The sequence below is a fragment of the Sparus aurata genome, chromosome 5 (genome assembly GCF_900880675.1).
Source record: "Sparus aurata chromosome 5, fSpaAur1.1, whole genome shotgun sequence".
Classification (NCBI taxonomy): Eukaryota; Metazoa; Chordata; class Actinopteri; order Spariformes; family Sparidae; genus Sparus; species Sparus aurata.
The window spans coordinates 7749670-7771572 of NC_044191.1; the positions used below are offsets into that span (position 1 = coordinate 7749670).

The 21903-nt window shown below is 43.4% G+C and overlaps 1 protein-coding gene across 1 annotated transcript in view; it reads left to right on the top strand.

Moving 5' to 3' along the window:
• The window catches only part of hmcn2 (hemicentin 2), a 60776-nt gene that overhangs the window by 37014 nt on the left and 1859 nt on the right, over positions 1 to 21903 (top strand). Inside the window, 43 exon segments of the mRNA XM_030417322.1 lie at positions 431 to 592; positions 707 to 820; positions 996 to 1192; positions 2627 to 2708; positions 2796 to 2927; positions 3010 to 3153; positions 3246 to 3405; positions 3913 to 4037; positions 5295 to 5478; positions 5576 to 5673; positions 5770 to 6048; positions 6137 to 6327; positions 6798 to 6879; positions 8171 to 8307; positions 8395 to 8536; positions 8620 to 8764; positions 8852 to 8979; positions 9285 to 9441; positions 9530 to 9651; positions 9740 to 9904; positions 10023 to 10130; positions 10210 to 10344; positions 10950 to 11084; positions 11213 to 11482; positions 11568 to 11758; positions 11847 to 12060; positions 12443 to 12577; positions 12657 to 12847; positions 13509 to 13590; positions 14777 to 14947; positions 15436 to 15588; positions 16248 to 16385; positions 16788 to 16909; positions 16999 to 17239; positions 17326 to 17385; positions 17479 to 17598; positions 17733 to 17867; positions 18023 to 18142; positions 19814 to 19939; positions 20595 to 20723; positions 20807 to 21100; positions 21191 to 21310; positions 21399 to 21525. Of these exon segments, the coding sequence (XP_030273182.1) occupies positions 431 to 592; positions 707 to 820; positions 996 to 1192; positions 2627 to 2708; positions 2796 to 2927; positions 3010 to 3153; positions 3246 to 3405; positions 3913 to 4037; positions 5295 to 5478; positions 5576 to 5673; positions 5770 to 6048; positions 6137 to 6327; positions 6798 to 6879; positions 8171 to 8307; positions 8395 to 8536; positions 8620 to 8764; positions 8852 to 8979; positions 9285 to 9441; positions 9530 to 9651; positions 9740 to 9904; positions 10023 to 10130; positions 10210 to 10344; positions 10950 to 11084; positions 11213 to 11482; positions 11568 to 11758; positions 11847 to 12060; positions 12443 to 12577; positions 12657 to 12847; positions 13509 to 13590; positions 14777 to 14947; positions 15436 to 15588; positions 16248 to 16385; positions 16788 to 16909; positions 16999 to 17239; positions 17326 to 17385; positions 17479 to 17598; positions 17733 to 17867; positions 18023 to 18142; positions 19814 to 19939; positions 20595 to 20723; positions 20807 to 21100; positions 21191 to 21310; positions 21399 to 21525 (6463 nt within the window).

Here is a 21903-nt window from a genome sequence, read left to right on the forward strand (position 1 = left end):
GTAAGAAGGTCAATCTTAAAAAAAAAAATCCCCAAAATTGTTTGCAGGTATAGGATTTTTCAACTTCCCAAGAGCTTAATACATGGTTTTATAGATATTTTAAAATAAGAAGCCATGACATGAAAGCTCAGAATTTATCCAGCCTTTTTCTCAGGGATTGCATATTAAATATGTCAGAATTAGCTGAGAGGGTAGTTTTCATATTACTTGTCATCCTAAAACAAGTTTAAAACAACAATCATGATGCTGGCATGTCAATTACAGTCGAATCCGAACAGAAACATGGGCAGCAATAAAAGCAGATTGAATTACAGTGCAATGAAGCATGACAAACAACAATCAAACACAAGCAAGCACAGACATGACATGAACGTGATAGAACAGCTTGCCCTCTACATTAGTACACTACAAAAGTTGGTTCCTCTTCCAGTGCCTCCGAGGATAATTGGCCACAAAGAGGAGGAGGTCAGTGTGATCGAGGGCGACATGGTGTCTTTGCTGTGTGACGTCCAAGCGTACCCTCCTCCAGAGATCACCTGGACCAGAGACGGCCAAGTACTCCACTTCAGCACGGGCATCCACATTCTGCCAGGTCAGACTTCGGCCACCTCTGACACCCAAATCAGTTGTGTCAGGAGGATTTCCTGTGTTTGAATCTAATAATGGCACAGATATTACATTTCATATTATATTATATATATTATAGGAGGCCAGATGCTGCAGTTGCCCCGGGCGGGACTAGAAGATGCAGGGCAGTATGTATGTACAGCCACCAACTCAGCAGGCCAGGACCAGAAGAGTATTCTCCTCAGTGTTTATGGTGAGTGAACACATGGCGACCCATCTGCACAATTTCACTACATATACAGATGATCAAATCTCGAAACATTGTCCAGGAAAAAAAAAAGTGTTTACTGCAGGCCAGCTGTGAGCAAGACCAGTTCAGGAGTGAATCACTGAATCAAACTGAGACCTCTGTGTGTGTAAACCATCAGTCCTGCCCACCCTGAAGCCCCGTCTGGATGCTGAGTCAGACTCGGTCACCCCGCAAGTTGGCTCCTCTGTCACCCTGAGATGTGAAGCTCAGGGGGTTCCTGAGCCTGAGGTCACATGGTACAAGAATGGGCTGCAACTGGCTGCAGGGAATGGACTGAAGATAAATCGTCACCAGCTGGAGATCATAGGAGTTCAGGTCAGGACAAAATGTTTTGACGTCTTACGTGAAAAAACAAAAAAAAACTATTTTTCTTTAAAAAAATGTTAGGACTCAGATTGGCTTTTGAAGGATGATTTCCATGTACAGTGAGGGCCACAAAGTAAGATACTTCTATTTGACCTTTAGTTTCCAATGCAAAACTATTTCTTTACAAATTACAATATTAGCTGAACAATTTAGAATTAAAAGTTGAATCCATGAATTTTTGGAATTTCTTTGAAGTTGTCTTGTTCCCCTTTTGCTTTAATGTCATCTGGCATGGACTCCACAAGTTAGTGTAAAACCTGATGACTCATGTTATCCTTGCACATGATTTGATAGTGTTCCACAAAGCTTCTTGTGATGTCACAGAGTGCTTGGCTTTCTCAGTTTTCCAAGTGCCCCGATAAATGTTCAGTGGGGTTGAGGTCAGGTACAGTCCTTGGTCTTCATTGTTCTTCACTTCAGGTAGATCATCTTGGAGGTGTGTGTGGGCTCATAGTCCAGCTGCAGTATGAATCCTTCACCACAAGGATCGAACCTGACAGTGGAGCATGTCTCTGAAGAATGGAGCAGTACTTGGAGTCAGTCCAGTGCAGGTTTCTGAAACACTCGCGGACTTGAATGTTTCCACCACTGTGTTTCACTGTGGGCTTCAAACTCTGTTGTTTCATTCTCTCCAGTTCGTCTCCGTACATACACCATTCTGTTACTGACAGAAATCTAGAACTTGGATAAATCAGTAAATTGAACTTTTTTTCATGATCCACTGTGAAATTCTGGTATTTCTCAGCCCAACTCATGTGTTTGCCCCAGTTTCCCCTCCTGAGAAGTGATTTAGAAACTGCTACTTGTGCTCTGAGACACTACGAGACAGCCTTTTCTTGACAGGAAGACTGCTGATTGGAATCTTGTGTGGTTTATTTACCAAATTCTGTATCTGTGATGAAGTCACTTTTCTATCTCTCAGGGAACTAAGCTTGATGTTTTGATTATCTGCTGGTGTGGTCACTTTGGGTTTGCCTCATCGTGCTTTGGATACAATTGATCCAGTTCCTGCAAAGTGTTTTATTGCTCCATGCACTGCTCTCTTAGAAACCTTTATTGTAGCCATGACAAAGAGTCCCTCTTTGCTTAGAATAACAGTTTGACTTCTTACTTTCTGAATCCTGAAACTTTCTCAATATTTCCAAGTTCATGTGACAATATTAAAGATTGTCATAGTAGACTTTGGACCTCTCTATACCTAAACATATGTAATGTCTTAAGTGCATTTAACACTGGCATATTCATCTCGAAATACATAGACTGGGAAAGTCTAGGAAAACTGGAGACATTTCTTAATTAATTGACCAGAACACATGCATGAGCCAGCATAATATGAAGGAGCTGAGTCCTTACTTTGATGCCCTTCTTTTTTTTGGTTCCCAGTTGGCAGATGGTGGCACCTACACCTGCAAGGTATCCAATGTGGCTGGACAGGTGGACAGGACATTCAGACTCACAGTTCATGGTGAGAATCCCTCTGCTTTATTTTCAAGCACTTTGCATATCTATTTTAAAAAGGATGTGATCAGCTTTTTTGATTTTATTTCCTCAGTTCCACCTGTCCTGGACGGGTCGCTCCGGGAGTCCCTGAACTACACCCTCGGCTCCCACGTGGCCCTGCTGTGTGAGGCCTCAGGGGTCCCTATGCCGAGCATCACCTGGCTCAAGGATGGAACTCCTATCGGTGAGACGGAGGCAATGATGGGGTAACTTTATGAATTTGTCACATGTTAACTCTGGTGTAAGTGAATGCGTTTGCTGTCCAGAGAGCAGTCTGCAGTGGCAGTGGTCCATCCGAGGGAACAGGCTGGAGCTCGGGCCGCTTACTCTGTCTCATGCTGGAACGTACACCTGTGTAGCCAAGAACAGCGAGGGACAAACACAGAAAGACTACACCCTCACAGTGCAGGGTAAAGAAAAGCCACCTCTACAATATCATATATAGCGCTTATAAATGCAATGATTTTTAGTGGCATTTAGCTGTAATCTTTGTCCCACTCAGTATCGCCTACCATCCTGGACTCTGAACACCCGTCTGATGTGAGTGCACCCCTGGGAGAGGAGCTGACCCTGGTGTGCAGAGCAACTGGAATCCCCACACCACGCCTCAGCTGGCTGAAAGATGGGGTGACTTTAGAGGGATCAGACAGCCGTCACGTCTCGTAAGTCATCCACCTTCCCTTTTTTACTGCCAGGGCTTTAAACGCACACAGAACAGGATGAAGTAATCACAATAATAATGATAAATTGTACTCTTTCAAAGCTGCTGAATTTGTTTTGCAAGCAGCGCAATAATCGATCAACAGAACTCCCCAAAGGTTTGGAAGTATTAATCTTCACTGTCCATGTGTGGACAGACGAATGGAGTCGTTTATAGTCTCTTGCTTAATTTCATCATGGGGAACAGTTAGACCAGCTGTTTTACAGCTGTTCAGCAACTTATGTGGTCATTGCCACTGCATCAGCTAGAGAGAGAAAAATATGTGTGTGTGTGTGTGTGTGTGTGTGTGTGTGAGAAAATCGTGGGACGATGATGATAATGATGATGAGAAAGTAATACTGGGGTTTAGAGGTTGGCTGGACAAATGATAGCTGCTGTTTTGGACAAGCTAATGGATACGGGGATATGGTGTTAACGTGAAAACACAATGTTTGTTTGAACCCGACAGTGTGACCCCTGATGGCAGCACGCTAACATTACTGAGGCTGAGCCCTGAGGATTCTGGGACATACACCTGTTTGGCTGTGAGCCCGGCCGGCCAGGAGAGCAAAATCTACACCCTCTTTGTACTCGGTCAGTTTAAACATTTCATATGTGCTGGGACTAGACCGATTATCAGTCTGATATTTAGCATTTTTTCGATTAATCAGAATCCGACAATTATTTTTTGTTCGAGTGCTGATTGCAAAATCAATTAGTTTAGAAATGTGCTACTTTAGCTCTGATGCAGCCATGTATCTGTCTGTAGTCACCACTCTGATCTCACTCAGTGTCTTGCATGATCTGATATCACTGTGTTGTTGTTGTTCCTTGGACACCATATCAGTGGCGGTTCTAGACCAGTTTTCATAGGGGGGCCAGGTTGGGGCCAGCTTTTTTGTTAGGGGGCACATACAACCCAGAAAAAAGGATAAATCCCTCATTCAGACAAAACAGTGTTTACAATTTCAACAATTTTGATTGGGTAGTAAACTGCTGAGACACTTTATTTCTGCCTTTCCCTTCAGAACAAAATCATTGCAAGAAATCTGTCATTGTATTATTGATGCAGACTCCCTGTCAGGGGGGCCACAGGGGGGTCCAGACTCAGAGTTACGGGGGAACTGGCCCCTGTTGGCCCCCCCTAGAACCGCCCCTGCACCATATTTTTTGTTGCTTCAGGAATACTACTAAGGGCAGCTGTCATGAAAGCACTGCCTCTGTCTCTACGGCAATCAAGGTCAAATGATATGTAGTTGGCTTCAGACTCAGACTCAGATAAACAGTCTCCTACTAGAGTGGTTTACATGTGACCTGAGGATCAAACAACATGACATAGGATAACTTAGGTAAGCATAGTTTATTTCTTAGGTCATTCAAATTCGCATTAGAATCCTTAGATATGTATAGATAAGTGAAATGCTACCTCATTTGGACACTTAAAAAGTCTCTCTTTGATGATGGTTCAGGAGCAACATTAATCATAATGTCGATGTCCCGCCAAAAAAAACAATATCTGATTGGTTACACATAACGAGTTATATCACTGGTGAACAATCTGAGTCTACAAAATAACTAGTAACTAAAGATATCAGATAAATAAATTGGAGCAAAATCTACAATATTTGCCTCAAAGATACAATTCCAGTACCTCAAAATTGTACTTAAGAACAGTACTTAGTAAACTGTACTTTCTTACTTTCCGTCAGTGGCAGTTCTGAAGTTTTACATTCAGATTTTGCAGTAAATGTATATCGGCTCAAATATCAGTTATCTGGTCTATCCCTAATTTGTGTATCTGTGTCAGTGCTTAAGTTTCTTACTGATTTGATCTGATCCGACCGGTCACAGTCCCGCCGGTTATCTCTGGTGAGACGACTGTCCCCAGAGAGGTGCAGGTCACACAGGACAGCGTTGTGACTCTGGAGTGTCAGGCAGCAGGAAACCCTCCTCCTCAGATCAGCTGGCTGAAGAACGGACTCCATCTGCTTCTCTCCCCTCGCACTCGCCTCCTGTCTGGTGACTCTGTGCTGAGGTCAGCTTACAGAGAAAATACAAACATAATAGTTTCTAAAAATATTACACATTTACAGGTGAAGTAATGCCAGGTTTTCCCTCTCTGCTTGATAAAGGATTTCTCCTGTGCAGCTGTCTGACTCTGGAGTCTACACATGTGTGGCACGCAGTCGAGCTGGTCTGGCCGAGCTCAGCTATGATGTCCAGGTCCAAGGTACAATCATAACCATAAACCACCTCCTGACTTTCCCTGGGACAGATATGTAGCATTTTGGATTTGACGGTTTCATACTGTGTGTATTTTCCTCAGTGCCCCCAGGTGTGGATCACGTTGAACCAGTGGAGCCAGTCACAGTAGTCCAGGGCTCCTTGGTGACATTAACCTGTGAAGCGCGGGGTGTCCCCCCTCCAACTCTGACTTGGATAAAGGATGGCCAGCCGCTGTCCCTTCACCGCAACCTGCTGCTCGATGGACAGGAGACACGTCTGCAGCTGCCTGATGTGGCGCCTTCAGACGCTGGCCTCTACAGTTGTGTGGCCAGTAACCAGGCTGGAAGCAGCACCAAGAGCTTTAACCTCACCGTGCTCGGTAATCCCAAAACAATCTGTACATTTAACTTCAAGTCATAGTGTAAACTTCTCAGACTACTGACCCAAAACATTCTGCTTTAATCCAGAGCCTCCAAAGATCTCTAGCACCAGCTCTCCAGGGGAGCTGACCATAGCACTTAACAGCCCTCTGGAGCTGGAGTGCTCCGCTGTGGGAGTCCCGCCTCCCACCCTCAGCTGGCTCAAAGATGGACGCCCCCTGGAAGCAGCTGACATTGTTCAGCAGGATGGACACTATTTAAGGATTAGCAAAGTTCAGGTAAGTTTCAAAGGGACAATATCACATGTTATTGCAACGTATTGATTTTAACGTAGAAACGTACATGCGGGAGCTGTTGTGAGAGTAAGTCATGATGTTGTAACTTTCTGCAAACTGTATTTTTTAACATAATTTGTATTTTGTTTTCATCAATAGTACAATATATACACATTTGTTGTCTTTACATAACATTTGTAACAACATGAATATCCACCCAATACATTATTTTATACAAGATTTTATACAAGATTTGCCTGCACTGATGCAGTTTATGCTTTTTTTTCATCTTATATATATATATATATATATATATATATATATATATATATAAACAGAAAGTATGTTGCATAAAATATGTCATAGATATAAATAACATTAAGATGAAAAAAAGCATAAACAGCATCAGTGCAGGCAAATCTTGCATTGTCATGCAAGAAACACTCAGGTTGATTAATGTCGTCCCTTTAAAGGTGGAGGATGCAGGTCTGTACACCTGCTTGGCCAGCAGCCTGGCTGGAGAGGATGGAAAGAACCACTGGGTCCGAGTCCAAGGTGACACAAGCTTCTCTTACGTATTGTTCAACTTGGCAGAAATATATCACTTCCCACCTCTCGCTGAACTTCCTCTTACTTGCACCTGGAACATGATGAATAGATCTCTGCGTACACTCAGGAGTAAAGATCAGGGTTTGCGAAAAGTAAAATGTCTGGCTTTAGCATTTTCTGCCTACAGTCATGCTAAACTTTTATATTGTGTGAGTTGTTAGGCACGCAATGACGTCTTTACGATTTATGATGCATTGTGCAGCATCCTTTCTCCATTTGTTCTTCCAATTTTTCATGCCAGAATGATATGATGCTTCTATAAATATGGGTATGTGCAATACTATCGAGACTTCTTAAACTGCTTATATTTTCCACATTCATGATGTTATTCTTCTTTGCGTTATCATGACATACTCGGCTCAGCTGAGTCATAAAACTCTGCGTGAATCATGATAAGAAAAACACACATTCTTACAGTTGATCTTTATAAATGTTATGCTCTGTGTGGAAAGCCAAGCATGGTTTTTTTTGTGCCAACGCATGATTGCTACATCTGGACCCTATTTACCTTCTGAGTTTATCCGTTCCACATGGTCACATGTCTTAACTGTACTATTGTCTGTTTGAAAGAAGCACTTTCGGCATATGGGAAGATTTTGTTACATTATTTAAAGGTACAGTTCACCCCAAAAAATACAATTTATACATTATCTACTTGGTTGAAAAAGTTGGTTGAAGTTTTGTAGCCCTCAAAACATTTCAAAACATTTCTGGGGCTACACAGCAAAACAGTGTTGCAGCATTCTCCTTAACAGCTGAACTAAACTTGGGACTTCATTCTGTGTTTTATGTTGCAATGTTTAGCTTGCTAGCCCTGGCCTGTGTTCTAGCAGTATTAACATCAAGCTCTGAGCTCCCATGCAAGGACCACTAACTGCATGGCTAACTGAGCTAACTAGCTTACGGTAGCTATAGTTGGCAGCAGTTGATGGGTACTCTGGTGATATTGCACCTTTTAAAAAGCAGAAAAAAAACAGGGGGAGAATTAATACAGGAGGGCTCCATAGAGCTCGTCTGGAGTAATCCCGCCTGTGAAGATATCATTTACACCCTTTTTTAAGGGTAGCTTCTGAGCTAAAAGCTATACCATGCAGCCCATCTGAAGTGGGTGCACAAGCCGGACCATACGTTGATGGTGAACTTTTCCTTTAATGGTGGTGTGTGTGTCATCAATGGGAACTTTTTGTAACTCTTGTCTGCGAGGTCCACCACTTAATAATCAGTGGTTTTGTTTCAGTCCCGCCAACACTCCTTGGCTCTGGAGATGTGAGGACACTGTCAGTGCCAGTTAATGGACATCTGACCTTGGAGTGCCTGGCTGACAGCGATCCGGCTCCAGAAATAGAGTGGTACAAGGATGAGTCCAAACTTCAGGTACAGCGTTGAAAAATCTAAAATAGGTTTCAGACAAAAAGAAAAAAAATCTCCTCTGACTCACACACCTTTCTTCTATTCTTTCAGCTGGGAGGTCGTATCCAGAGGCTGGCAGGGGGTCAGTACCTCGAGATACAGGAAGTCAGGCCTGAGGACAGCGGCCAGTACAGCTGTGTGGTCACGAACATCGCTGGAAGCACCAGTTTGTTTTTCACGGTGGAGATTCTCTGTAAGCCAGACTATCCATAACAAGCTCATTTAAAATACATTTAAAAAATATTTCTACATACAGTGTTTCACTTTTTTCTCCAGTGCCACCAGTCATAAAGGAGGGCAGCTCGGTGGTGACCGCACATGTTGGCCAGGATGCAGTTTTACCTTGTGAAGTAGAAGGCGACTCTTCAGCTACGGTCATGTGGAGAAAAGATGGTTTCCCCATAACTCAAGATAAGAAGAAGTAAACACCTGTCCTTGTCATTATATTTGCCTTTGATCAAAAAACAAAGACATCCATTCATTCCTCTTTTAACTGTGTTTGTTCCAGGTACACTCAGCTGTCAGAGGGCTCTCTGCGTGTACACGGGGTTCAGTTGAACGATGCTGGTCGTTACTACTGCACTGTGTCGAATGAGGCTGGCTCAGATCACCGGGGAGTCGATCTACGCGTGTTTGGTAAATATTACAGAGAGAAATATTACTTTATGAGTCTGGTCATGCTTTTTTTTTTTTCAAATGTTGTGTTGAGCAGGCAGGATGATTACAGTTATGATCCCACTAAGATCCCTGTGTTGGTTCTGTGTGCCTCATTTATTGAAAACACACAGACCAGAAAGACACAACTGTTGCTGATATTAAAAACTGATGGTCAGCCAGTTACTTAAGAATTAAATGTGAAAAGATTTATAGATGTGTCCAAAATGATATCTGATATCCATGACTGTGGTCAACATGCGTGAATGTGTTCTGTCTCCTGTCAGTGGGTCCGTCAATCGGCCCTGGTCCATTCAACTTGACAGTAACCACAGGGATCAGAGCTGCACTGAGCTGTGAGACTTCAGGTATTCCCCCACCCAAAGTATCCTGGAAGAGGAACGGAACTCCACTTGATGTCAGCCAGCAGCCCGCTGCATACAGGTAAACACAAAGCTCCGACTCCATTCAAATACACGCACCAACATTGACTACAAACCTAAAACTGATGCATTTGTGCTGTTCTCTCCAGGTTACTGTCGTCTGGGTCTCTTATTCTTTTGTCTCCGTCCATTGAGGATGAAGGTTACTTTGAGTGCACGGCTGTCAATGACGTTGGGGAGGAGCGCAGGGTCATTGAGGTCACCCTGCAAGGTATTGATCTAGCGTTTTGTACAATAAGCCGACAGCAGAGAGTCCTCGGAGATGATCGTATTGATGCATTTGCTGTTTTCTCTTTCAGTCCCTCCATCTATTGAAGACGATGTCTCGACAGTCACAGTTGTGAAAATGTCTCCTGTGGTGTTGCCTTGTCGTGTACAAGGACGTCCTCAGCCCACTGTCACCTGGACCAAGGGTGGAGCCCAACTGGGCCCCAGAGGAGGAAGTTATCGTGTCCTTCCCACCGGTAAGACAAAACTGTAGTGATTTTACACCTCTTTAGATTATTATACATCACGGTCCACTGGGGAATGTTCATTAAATATGATATTAGAGTGTGTGTCTTTGAACTCATTTCTACACAGGAGTGTTGGAGATAACTGCCGCTGTTCCAAGCCATGCCGGCAGGTACACATGCTCAGCCCGCAACCCAGTTGGAGTGGCTCACAAACACATCTCTCTCACTGTGCAAGGTAGGCTTTCAGTCCGGTAAATACGACCTGTTGGCACACATATTTAAAAATGTTTAACAAAAGATTTTTTTCTCCCTAGAGCCCCCAGAGATCAGGCCTATGGCAGAGGAAGTACAAGTGGTGTTGCATCATGGGACTGTTCTACCCTGTGAGGTTCAGGGCCTCCCACGACCATCTATCACCTGGCAAAGAGAGGGAGTTCCCATTGCAACAGGTTAGTACTAGCAAAAACTGTTTTGCACCTATGTATTGTATCTGTTATTCATGTGTTGTGTGTTGTAGAGTGATTGAGCATGTTTTATTTTGGATTTGAATTAAGGAACTTCTCCACAGCCTGGTCCAGTTTTTGCTCCACCATACCGTAACATGTAGTTAAAAACAATTTTTGAGTCCTGCTTTTGTGCGAAACATCAGTGAAGTGTGTTGTACGGTCTTCAGCAGTATTTTTTGTCGGTAAATGTGAGACAATCATGTGGCTCACGTCTGTTCACTCTTAACAACCAGCAACAAGGCAGTCAGTATGTATGGCTCAATGCTTTGCACAGGGGGCAGCTATGATTGGTCCAGCTTGTGGGATACTACTAAGATTGGTCACATTGTGGTGATTGGACCAAACTGCAATGCCATGCAGAAGTGATAGATACAGGTTAAATCTGCATTAACTAGCATCGCAACTTCCCGGATGGACTGAATTCTCAACATGTTTTTCAGACTGGACAGCTTCTCTTTTAAACCCCCAAACGCCCCACTGGAGTTTATGGGACACAGACTGATCTGATTTTCATGCTCATGTGATGAGACTTAATTGACTGATTACAGGTCACAGGCTTGCTGTGCTCTCAAATGGAGCTCTGAAGTTTTCTCGTGTCACACTTGGCGATGCGGGGACCTACCAGTGCCTGGCAAAGAATGATGCTGGTGTAGCTGTGGGCAGGACCAAACTAGTCCTTCAAGGTAATGAAGACTTCGGTCTCACAGATGGGAAGAAAATAGCGTCTGTGTTTGTTCCTGACAGATGCAAGTTTGCTTCTATTTTGAACATATTTAAACGAATGTATCCTTGCTCACCTCATTTTTTCTAGTCCCGCCCGTGCTGAGCGTCCCTCGCGTTGAGTACACTGCAGTGCTTGGCCAGCCAGTCAGCCTGGAGTGTGTGGCTGATGGGCAGCCTCATCCTGAAGTCACTTGGCATAAGGAGAGGAGGCCGGTGGTTGAAGGTGCTCATATTCGTATCTTTGCCAATGGAACTTTGGCTGTTACTTCTACCCAGCGTAGTGACGCAGGCCTGTACACATGCACTGCCAAAAACCTGGCTGGCAGAGCCAGCCACGACATGAGGCTGGCTATTCAAGGTGAGCTAAGAGGGAAATTTCACATTATTACAAGACTTAATATGGCAGGTTCATATTAAAACCTTTATTGATTGTTGCATTTCAGTCCCGCCCATGATCCCTCCGGCACAGACGGAGCTGTCAGTCATTCAAGGATTTCAAGCGCTGCTGCCCTGTGCTGCTCAGGGTTCGCCTGAGCCCAGAGTATCATGGGAGAAGGATGGTGTCACTGTTCCCAGCCTTCCAGGCAAATTCACCGTCCTACGGTCAGGAGAGCTGATCATCGAGAGAGCTGAGGTAGAACCCAACATCTTCACTGCATTACAAACCTTGCTGTCTAGTTTTGGCCATAGGAATCAGTTCTGACTGCTCTCTCTTTACACAGCCTGGCGATGCTGGTGTGTTCACATGTGTGGCTACCAATGCAGCGGGCTCTGTGAGACAAGACATCCGCCTGTCCATCAACATGAGGCCCGCCTTCAAGGAGTTGCCTACTGATGTATCCCTGAACAAAGGGCAGAGTCTGGCCCTGTCCTGCCACGCTCAGGGAACTCCACCTCCCGTCATCTCCTGGACCATCAACAACAGTCCTTACACAGGTACTATCTGCCTTTATATGGTCTATCTGCATGGTACTTCAACACTACCAAGGTACTTCGGTGTCATTGTGACACCAAATGCTTCCTAATGCAACGCTGAGTCCAGAGGAAACAGAATTGTGAGGGTCCACAGCTTCCCTATTTCTGAGTCAAACAGGATAGGCAAGCTGGATATAACATTGGAATTATTTTAGTTGGCAAAGTCATTGTGGGACAGCAGTACCTATCAGAAGGACAGAAACAAAGCCCATAGTATTCTCTCTTATAGGGCAGAAATCAGAAATGTCTGTACTCTGAAAGCTTACTGACGAGGAGAAGCAGTATCACTGTAAATCATGGGTGAATTTAAGCCAACAGTTCACTCAACTTTAAAAATGTTCAGGTTCCACTGTAGATGAGGCCGGCAGGAGCTCCGTGGTCATCGAGAACGTGACGATGAGTGATGCTGGGACCTACGTGTGCATAGCAGAGAACAGCGTGGGCTCCATCCGAGCGCTCTCATTCGTCCGTATCAGAGGTGAGCTGTTTGTCAAAGCTCAGTCAGGGCCATTCATGCTACTTTGATGATCTCATAAATATGTGCCGTGTGTCTCCAGAGCCTCCAGTGTTGAAGGGTGAAGCCCACATGTCTCAGACAGTCACCCAGGGGGGCTCTGCTGTTCTCGACTGTCCGATCCATGGAGACCCCAGCCCCCTCCTCCGCTGGCTCCGGGATGGAAAACCACTGCTCCGCTCCCTCCGAATGCAAGCGCTTCACAACGGGTCCCTGGTCATTTACAGCATCACTGTAAATAACTTTGGTTTTTATTTCAAATGTTTCTCTTCTCTTTATAGATAAGTCACACAAGTTTGAATGACCAAACCCCCTTTGAGCAAACGCCTCTCATCAATAAGTGTCTAATGTCTTGCACAACAACGGAGCAGTATTCATCCTGTCCAGGCTTGATCTGCAGTCCCCTTGGGTGGAGGAACAGTGTGTGACTGTCCTACAGCATCCTGCTCTCACCTAAATCAGATTCACTTCAGTCAGAAAGGCTAACAGCATTAGCAACAGAGTGAGGAGATGAACGGATTGCTGGATGTTCCCAGACTCTGCCCCTCTCTCCTCAGCCTGTAACCTTGTTAGATCTCTAACTGCTGCTGTAATTGCACAGCCTGCAGTTGAGACTTTCTCATAGACAGATGACTGTCCTTCTCACAGAGCACCCTAATGGGAAATTTCCTCTCTCCAGCCAAATAATATCTGTTATGAAAACAAATTCAATGGAATAGTCTCAACTACCCAGTAGATATAGATTATTTTCTGCTATAATGTCAGCTTTCTTTTACTGTTAAATGTGATTTAAGCCTCAGTTCTGTCCAGGAGGTTTGTGGCCATATCAGAGGAAAATTGTTCATTGGAGTGCCAATTAAGTGAAACTCTCCTCCTCCCCCTGTTTGATGTGCAGGCAGCAGATGAAGGAGAGTATCAGTGTGTGGCTGAGAGTGAAGCTGGAACAGCTGAGAGGACCATCACTCTCAGGGTTCAAGGTGAGTTCTGTGCTTAGAATTACACACAATGTAACAGGTCATCACACTGACATCAAGTATGTATCTCTGAGTTTGGCTTCAACTTCTAATCCATCCCAGCTTCACTTTTTTTGGCTTTCCTTCTCATTCTGTTCTTTGTCAAATCTTGGTTTCACATGTACATAAGACCAAAATGGCTAGAGTTCAGTTATTTTTTTAAATTCTGTTAACGTTTGTTGTTGTTGTTTGTTGAAAGACCTTTTTGTTTTCTTGTGGTAACAGGTTCAATTATCTAATTATCAAAGGTTGTTTTATTGAAATAATGTGATGATGTGATAAATAAACCCGTTATTTCGAAGAAAACAATCTGTTATCCTGAGATTATGTAATAATTATCTAGAAATTTGCAGTAAAATTATTTTTTAACAGCTTTCAAGAAACAACTGTACCTACGGCCTTTCCAGGCCTCCGTACACACAGTGCCTATGAAGAGAATCAACCCCTTAATTGTTTTCCCCTTTTATTTTTTTTTAAACTGAATCATGGTCAAAATACAAACATTTCAGATTTCTAAGTAAAATAAGTGATTCCATTAGTATTCACCCATTCTAAGTTGACTGACCTACTAATTCAACAGAGGTCCAGCAAATTGGTAGTCTCACAATTATTGAAGTGAAGATCACCTGAGTGGAGTGAATGCATCTCAAGTGCTTTTAGTACAAAGACATCTATGTCTGAAGGTCCAGTCACTGGTTCATCAGTATTCCTGGCAACAATTACACCATGAAAACAAAAGAACAGTACCAGCAGCTCTATTAAAGGTTATTGAAAGTATATGTCAGGAGATGGATACAAAAAAATGTCCAAGCTACTGAACAGAGTTCAGTTAAATCCATCATAAAGAAATGGAGGGAATATGGCTCCTGTGGTGCAGCTACTACGTACTGTCTTGAAGGGAGTGAATTCTTATGCAGTCACATATTTTTCATTATATATTTTGAATTAATTGACATTAGTAGAAGTAAACTTTGACATTAAAGTTTTTTTTGGTTAAAGTCTTTTTTATATTGACCATGATTCTATTTATAAAAGCAATGAAAGAGGAAAACAATTAAGGGGGTGACTGTATCTCATGATGTATGTTCCCTTGTTTATTTTTGCAAACATGCTAGACACAAAACCCCAATGTCTCCTCACTCTCTCTCAGTCAATGGAGGCTACTCTAACTGGGAGGAATGGGCTCCATGCAGTAGCACCTGTGGACAAGGCTTCCAAGAACGAATAAGATTATGCAACAACCCAAAACCAGCCAATGGCGGCCGATCATGCAGCGGTCCCAGTATCGACTCCAGGAAATGTCAAGCTGGCCTCTGCCCGGGTAAGAATTCCTTTCTGATTTCTGTTGTCATTGCTCCAGTGTTTCGTCACATAATAGTTCTTATTACAGACATAATCTGATTTCCTGGTCAAGTTCATAATGTATGCATTGTCGTACTAAATGCACTAATGAACAGATTATGAAGGTCACCTTACAGTTATGAACACTAAAAGGACATTGTTGTATGTTAGCTACAGGTATCAGTACCGTTTTTTAAAGACATACATAAGTGACAGTTATCAATCATGTGCTTGTAAACTTAAACTAAAAAATGACTTGTCTGGGGCGCGCAGGTGGTCGAGTGGTTGGAGCGCATGCCATATACGCAGCCGACCCTGGTTCAATTCCGGCCGGAGGTCCTTTGCTGCATGTCACATCCCCCTCTCTCTCCCATATTTCCTATCTGTCTACTGCTTAATAAAGGTGTCTATGCCGAAAAAATCTTAAAAAAAAAAAAAATGACTTGTCTGTCCATTTGTTGATAAAAGGAGAGACTCCTCGTAAGACCAGAGGCAGTCTGATCGGCATGGTGAACGAGAGGGAGTTTGGTGTGTCCTTCCTGGAGGCCAACATTACAGACAGTGAGGATGAGGGGAGCAGCACTCTGCAGGCCCGTCTGGATAACATCCCTCCCAGTGTGGGTGAGTGACAGCCCATGATTTGTTAGACGGTTACTTTTAAAACAAAAGTCAATTTTTTGACAGAAAATTACATTGATACTTACATGTAAGTTAATATAATAGAGACTTTAGGACTTTACTGAAGTACTTTTTGTATGGATGACTTTCACTTTCACCAAAGTAACATTTTAACCTGATCTCGACTTTTACTAAATTATGCTTTTGGGTACTTTTTACCACACTGACAGGAACATGTAGGCATGTATGCATTCATGCATGCAACAACCTCTTAAGCGTAACAGGCTATTGTGTTTCAAAGATCCTGCTCATGTTACACGAATCTCTAGAAGCCATGTCTTTTTTTTATAAGCCCACTTCCCCCTGGAGGGTGGGGAAGTTTTGTGACAGTCTGACTGACTTAGATGTAGAGCTTCTGGTTGCAGCTAAAAATTATTTTTGGAGGATTTTTCTTTTTTTTTTAACTCAGTATTGACCTGCGATGTACTTTGTTCATTTACCACTTCACTAAAAGCTGAAAGATATGAATTCAGGGAGTGCATCTGAGTCTTTCATTCAGATCTGAAAACAGTAGGGCTCATTTTCCTGATTCGTACCTAATCTCGGGTTCAAATGAATGTACTGTATATCTATAACAGGACAACATATTCTGTTTCACGTAGGTCCCTTGCTGCGGGTGCTGGTGTCTGTTTTTGCTCCCATCTACTGGACCACTGTATTGCAGAGTGGAGAAGCCAGAAATGGCTACTCCTTCACTCAGGGCCAGTTCAGACAGGAGTCTCAGCTGGAGTTTGAGACTGGTAGGTTTTGCCCATGATCAGTTTTCTTGTAAGTTCACCAATGAAGATTTCAAACCTTTACACTTATTACATATGTAAAAAAAAGGTTTAGGAAGTTAGGCAGATGCCCTTCTCATCTTTTACATGATGTAAGTATTGCATTCAAAATGCACACAGACAAACCAAGACAGAACAAGTAGTCATAATACAATTATCAATGTTATAATGACATTATTTGAACATTATTTGTGAGCAGTGATTCTTTTATTTTATAGTTTACTAAACAACCAGCAGATGGCACTAGTCACTACTGCTGACATTCATGAGTTTACACCTGACTATTACCTCTAAACAGTTGCAGCATGCTTTTCTTGCGCTTGTAAATCAGTCCTGACCTTTCTGGTTTTCAATCTCTTCAAACAGGGGAGCTCCTTCGTTTGACCCACATTGCCAGGGGTGTGGATTCTGAGGGAGTTTTACTAATCGACATTGTAATTAACGGATTTGTGCCCCCCTCATTATCGTCATCTCATCTTAGCCTACAGGTATTTAAAAAAGGCCCCAAACACATCTCACTAGATCATTTGTTGACATGCTACAGTTTTTCTGACTGGATTTCTCACGTGTCCCGCAGGAGTTCGATGAGTCATACGTGCAGACGGGCCAAGGGCAGCTGTACTCGTGGTCGTCACAGACCCACCAGAGAGGAGGAAACCCCATGGTGCTGCGCTGCAATCACACCATTATTTATGAGGGCCAGGAGGAGCGCCAGGGCCCAGTACTCCAGCTGCTCAAGGTCTCCGGAATGAACAGCGCCTACAACATGTTTACCCTCACTTTGGACTTCCACATCACCAGCAGCCTTCTCATACCAGGTCCTAGGAACAAAAAATAAATTAGAAAGATTTAAAACGTGCGTCACTTGAAATATTGGATGTGAATGTTGGTTTTCTGTTTGCAGATGGTTATGAAGACACATGCCCTAAAGGTTTCATTCTTGACACAGCCTCCTACTGTGCTGGTATGCTGCAGCTTTCCTTTTTATGCCTCATTTGTCTCTGAACATTTGTCACTGCACTTGTTTCGTTGTCGTGATTAATTGTGTCCTCGTTAGATGAAGATGAGTGTGCGCTCCAGTCTCCCTGCTCTCACTCATGTAACAACATCATGGGAGGCTTTTCATGTGCCTGTCCCTCCGGCTTCACCATCTCTACAGAGACCAACACATGCCAAGGTGAAGCCTCCTGGAGTATTTGTGAATAATTACCAAATATACAATGATAATGTCCTTGTTAAGTGAAGGAAAAGCACTCGTTTTCACCCGACTCTCTGCCTCAGCCTTACACACGTTGTCTTTATCCAATCCAGATATCGATGAATGTTCCCAGGGCTCGCACATGTGCCACTACAACCAGCAGTGTGTCAACACAGCGGGCACATATCGCTGCCAGGCCAAGTGTGGATCAGGATTTAAGCCCAGCATCACAGGATCCAGCTGTGAAGGCAAGTCACTGTTAATCACTGCTCAAATGTCGGCACAACATTTCATCTGGAGGCAGAACAACTAAACCTGGAGTTGTTGCTGCAATAAACAATAAAGAAATATCTCTTATCTTACCATACAGTAGCTCACTGGATGTGTCACTTGTGTGTTCCAGATGTGGATGAGTGCCAAGAGTCTGCTCTCTCCCCATGTCAGCATCAGTGTCTCAACACTCTGGGTTCCTTCCGCTGTATCTGCCACCCTGGTTACCAGCTGTCAGGACATCGCTGCATCGGTCAGTCAGTGTTGAAAGTTCATGGGTTATTAAAACTTTGGCCCTGTCCGCACATACACAGGGATTGTTCAAACAAAGCTTTTTCTATGCGCTTTAGCCTTTCTGACACATGTAAACAGCGTTTTAGGCCACTAAAAACAGGCCTTTTGGAAAATGCCCATTGTTAGTGAATGGTCACGTTATTTGTGTTTTCAGGTGTATTAGTATGGATGGAGATTACTTTTGAAATGGTGCTAAAATGCTCATCTGGATGCTGATGGGGATACATTTTAGTTTTAAACCCTGTTCTAAAAAACCGATGTCCGTGTGGAATAGGCTTTAGACAGTAATGTAGGTTAAAGGTCCAGTTTGAAGGAATTTAGGAACAGAAATTTAATATTATATTACAGAAATCTGAATAATTAGGTTGTAGTCCAGTGTTTACCACAGAATCAGACTTTAACTGTGGCGTTGGCTTTCTGGGGTGCCAAAGAGCATGCACACTCGAGACCTCCGCTGACCGAGTCAGCTAAGTTACGGTTTAGTGGCGAGCTAACTTGGATGGGGATAAAATGTAATCAGGCGGCTCTTCTAGACTCTTATTTTATTGGACCGAATTGCCCAAATTTTGACAATAAAACAAATCATTTCCCTGGAGCTGTGAGGCTTTATTACCGTTTCACAGATGCGTCTTTCACAATGTTAGCTTTTAGGAAAAAGTGCCAAGTGCATCACATGACGATGTAATTACATGGCTTAGCCACAACAAAAACTTGCTTTCAGGGCCTGGCGCTCTTTGTGAGGGCTTGATCTCGACAATAAGGCCAGCCATCTTCCAACTGCATTAAATAGTCCTCCTCCTGTTCTTCATTGGTTTTACTGGTGGACTAAAAACCACACCCCCATTCACTGTATCAGAGTATATAACCCCATACTATTCACTGACGGGTGTGCTGTGCTAAATGAGTGAGAACGGGACACAGCTCCAAAATTAAAAAATCAATATGTGGCGGCCAATGTTGATATTGTGGCCACAAACGACTTAATTTGTGGGAAACACTGATAGTCACCTTAAAATAAGAGTTTTATTTTATCTACAGAAGGACGAGGGCCCCTTTCAGGACATGTTGCACCTCATTGTTTCTACAGTAGCCCAGAACAGACAAAACAAAACTCTGGCTCTTAGGAAAGCCTTAAAGGATATGTTCATGTCATTATTTACTCAACTCCATGCAAATGAAAAGCCAGGTGAAGTTTTGTAGTCCACAAAATTTCAGCAGGTATGTAGCATTCTCCTAAATAACTGAAGTAGAAGGGGACTTGTTCTGAAATGTAAGGGGAAAAAAACAGCTCATCAGTGTAATGAAAGTCTCCCAAAGCTATAGATCCCATATTGCACCCTTTTTAAGAATGAAATCTTCACTGTAGCTGCTAAACTTCATTTTTGGGTGAACGTATCCTTTAAGCTTTCCTTGCGATTTAAACTGCTACTGTAAGGGAGGATGTTAATCACTGCTAGATGCCACTAAATCCTACATACATACAGCACCTTTAAACAAGTTTAACTTTAAAATAAAGGCATTTTAGATAATTTTTTAATGTAATAATTCATCTGAGAAACTGTGACTGTAATAATTGTTGGGATAACTAAAAATCCATAACAGCTCTATTGTAATTGGTGCACTTTTACAGACATCAATGAGTGCATGAGAAATGTCTGCCCGGCTAACAAGGAGTGCCGTAACACAGAGGGAGGATACCAGTGTTTCGACAGCTGCCCAGCTGGCATGACCAAAGCAGAGAATGGAGCCTGTGTGGGTGAGTGGTGACTGTATCATACCTCATTTATTCATCCACATACTTTATTTAGAGGGTGCTAAATGTAGCATTTGACTGTACACAAATGAAACAAAGCATCAACTTATTAATGCCTGAAAGGCTCGTAGATCCAAGACAACACCTGTGATGTCAGTGATTCATTTATCCATGGACAGTTGGTAAAATAAGCAGATCTTGTCTGCATTCCTAAATCTGTGGAAGCCGACAGAAGTGTTGTGATAATACTTGTAGCTGCTACAGACAACTTCACTGTATGATACATTACATAACACCAGATCAGATTTCACAGGATTGTTTTAAGTCACAAAACAGCAAGAGGTCACTACTTATTCCTCACAAAAAGAAAGTGGAAGCTTTTTGAAAAGTCTGCTAATTGTCCATCAGAGGAAACGTTTGACCGATCCCGATGAAGATCCTAATAACAGGACACAGCAAACTTTATGGTTGTGGTGTCTGCATTTTAACACCACCAACATGAGATGCAGGCTACTTATCAAAGTCATGATCTCAGTTTTTGATGCATTTTCGTATGTACATGATGAATTTAAAACAAAAGTGTTGATGCTGATTGGAGAATTTCAGGAGAAGTAAATACAAAGCTGTGTTTTGTGCCTGATTTGTGGATGTTTTTCAGATATTGACGAGTGCCAGGACGGAAGTCACATGTGTCGTTACACTCAGATCTGTCAGAACACGGTTGGAGGTTATGGCTGTGTGTGTCCCAGAGGTTATAGAACTCAGGGAGTCGGCCTCCCATGTCTGGGTATGACACTATTCTGTCTGTTTTGTGATGCAACTCACCAATGATACATGTGAGAACTGATTGAGCCTTGCTTTACCTTCCAGACATTGATGAGTGCCTGCAGACACCAAACCCCTGTGCCTACCAGTGTCGTAATGTTCCCGGCAGCTTCAGGTGCCAGTGCCCTCCTGGTACTGTGCTGCTGGGAGACGGGCGCTCCTGTGCCGGCCTGGAGAGAGGGCAGACCTTCAGCAATGGCACCCGAGTCAGGGCAAGGCTTCGTCCACAGCTGGTGTCATCTCTTGGCAGGCCAATCCTTTCCCGTTCTCAAGGAGTGTCTCGCATAACCAGACAGAGCTGTCCTACAGGCTACACCAACAGAGACGGCACATGTGTCGGTGAGTAAGCACCAATTGTACACTTGTGTGTGTCAACATCAGACTGTCTTGTCACTTGAGTTTCCTACTTATCTTTCATATTCTGTCCAGATGTAGACGAGTGTCTGCTCAGGAAGCCGTGTCAACACGAGTGCAGAAACACCATTGGCAGTTTCCAGTGCCTGTGTCCTCCTGGTTACAAGCTTTTACCCAATGGCAGGAGCTGTAAAGGTAAAGAGCATCACTCAACCTTAACATGAGCGTCTCTCTTCCTTTGAATTATAACAGCTAAGCTCCTGTCACCTTTCTCTCCCTCTAGACATCGATGAATGTGTAGAGCAGGGAATCCAATGTGGACATAATCAGATGTGTTTTAACACCCGAGGGGGATACCAGTGCCTGGACACACCCTGCCCTGCGTCTTACCAGAGTGGAAGGAGCCCGGGGTAAATATCCTGACTAAAACGTACTGTGCAGGGGCGCCATTTAGCTCAGTTGGTAGAGCAGGCGTCCCATGTGCAGAGGCTTTGTCCTTGCTGCAGCGGACCCCGGTTCGACTCCCGGCCTGGGTCCCTTTGCTGCGTGTCACTCCCCCTCTCTCTCACCCTGTTTCCTATCACCTCTTCAGCTGTACTATCAATAAAGCCATGAAAGGCCAAAAACATACTTAGTATTTGTTGATCCTTTACAAATCAGTCATTATTTTCTATCATTTAATCATCATCATCATCATCATATAAGTAACTTGATGTTTACTTTATCTCTGCTTGTAACTGTTAATGTAGCCAACTTGGATTTTGCATAAAACAGATCGAGGCAGTGTA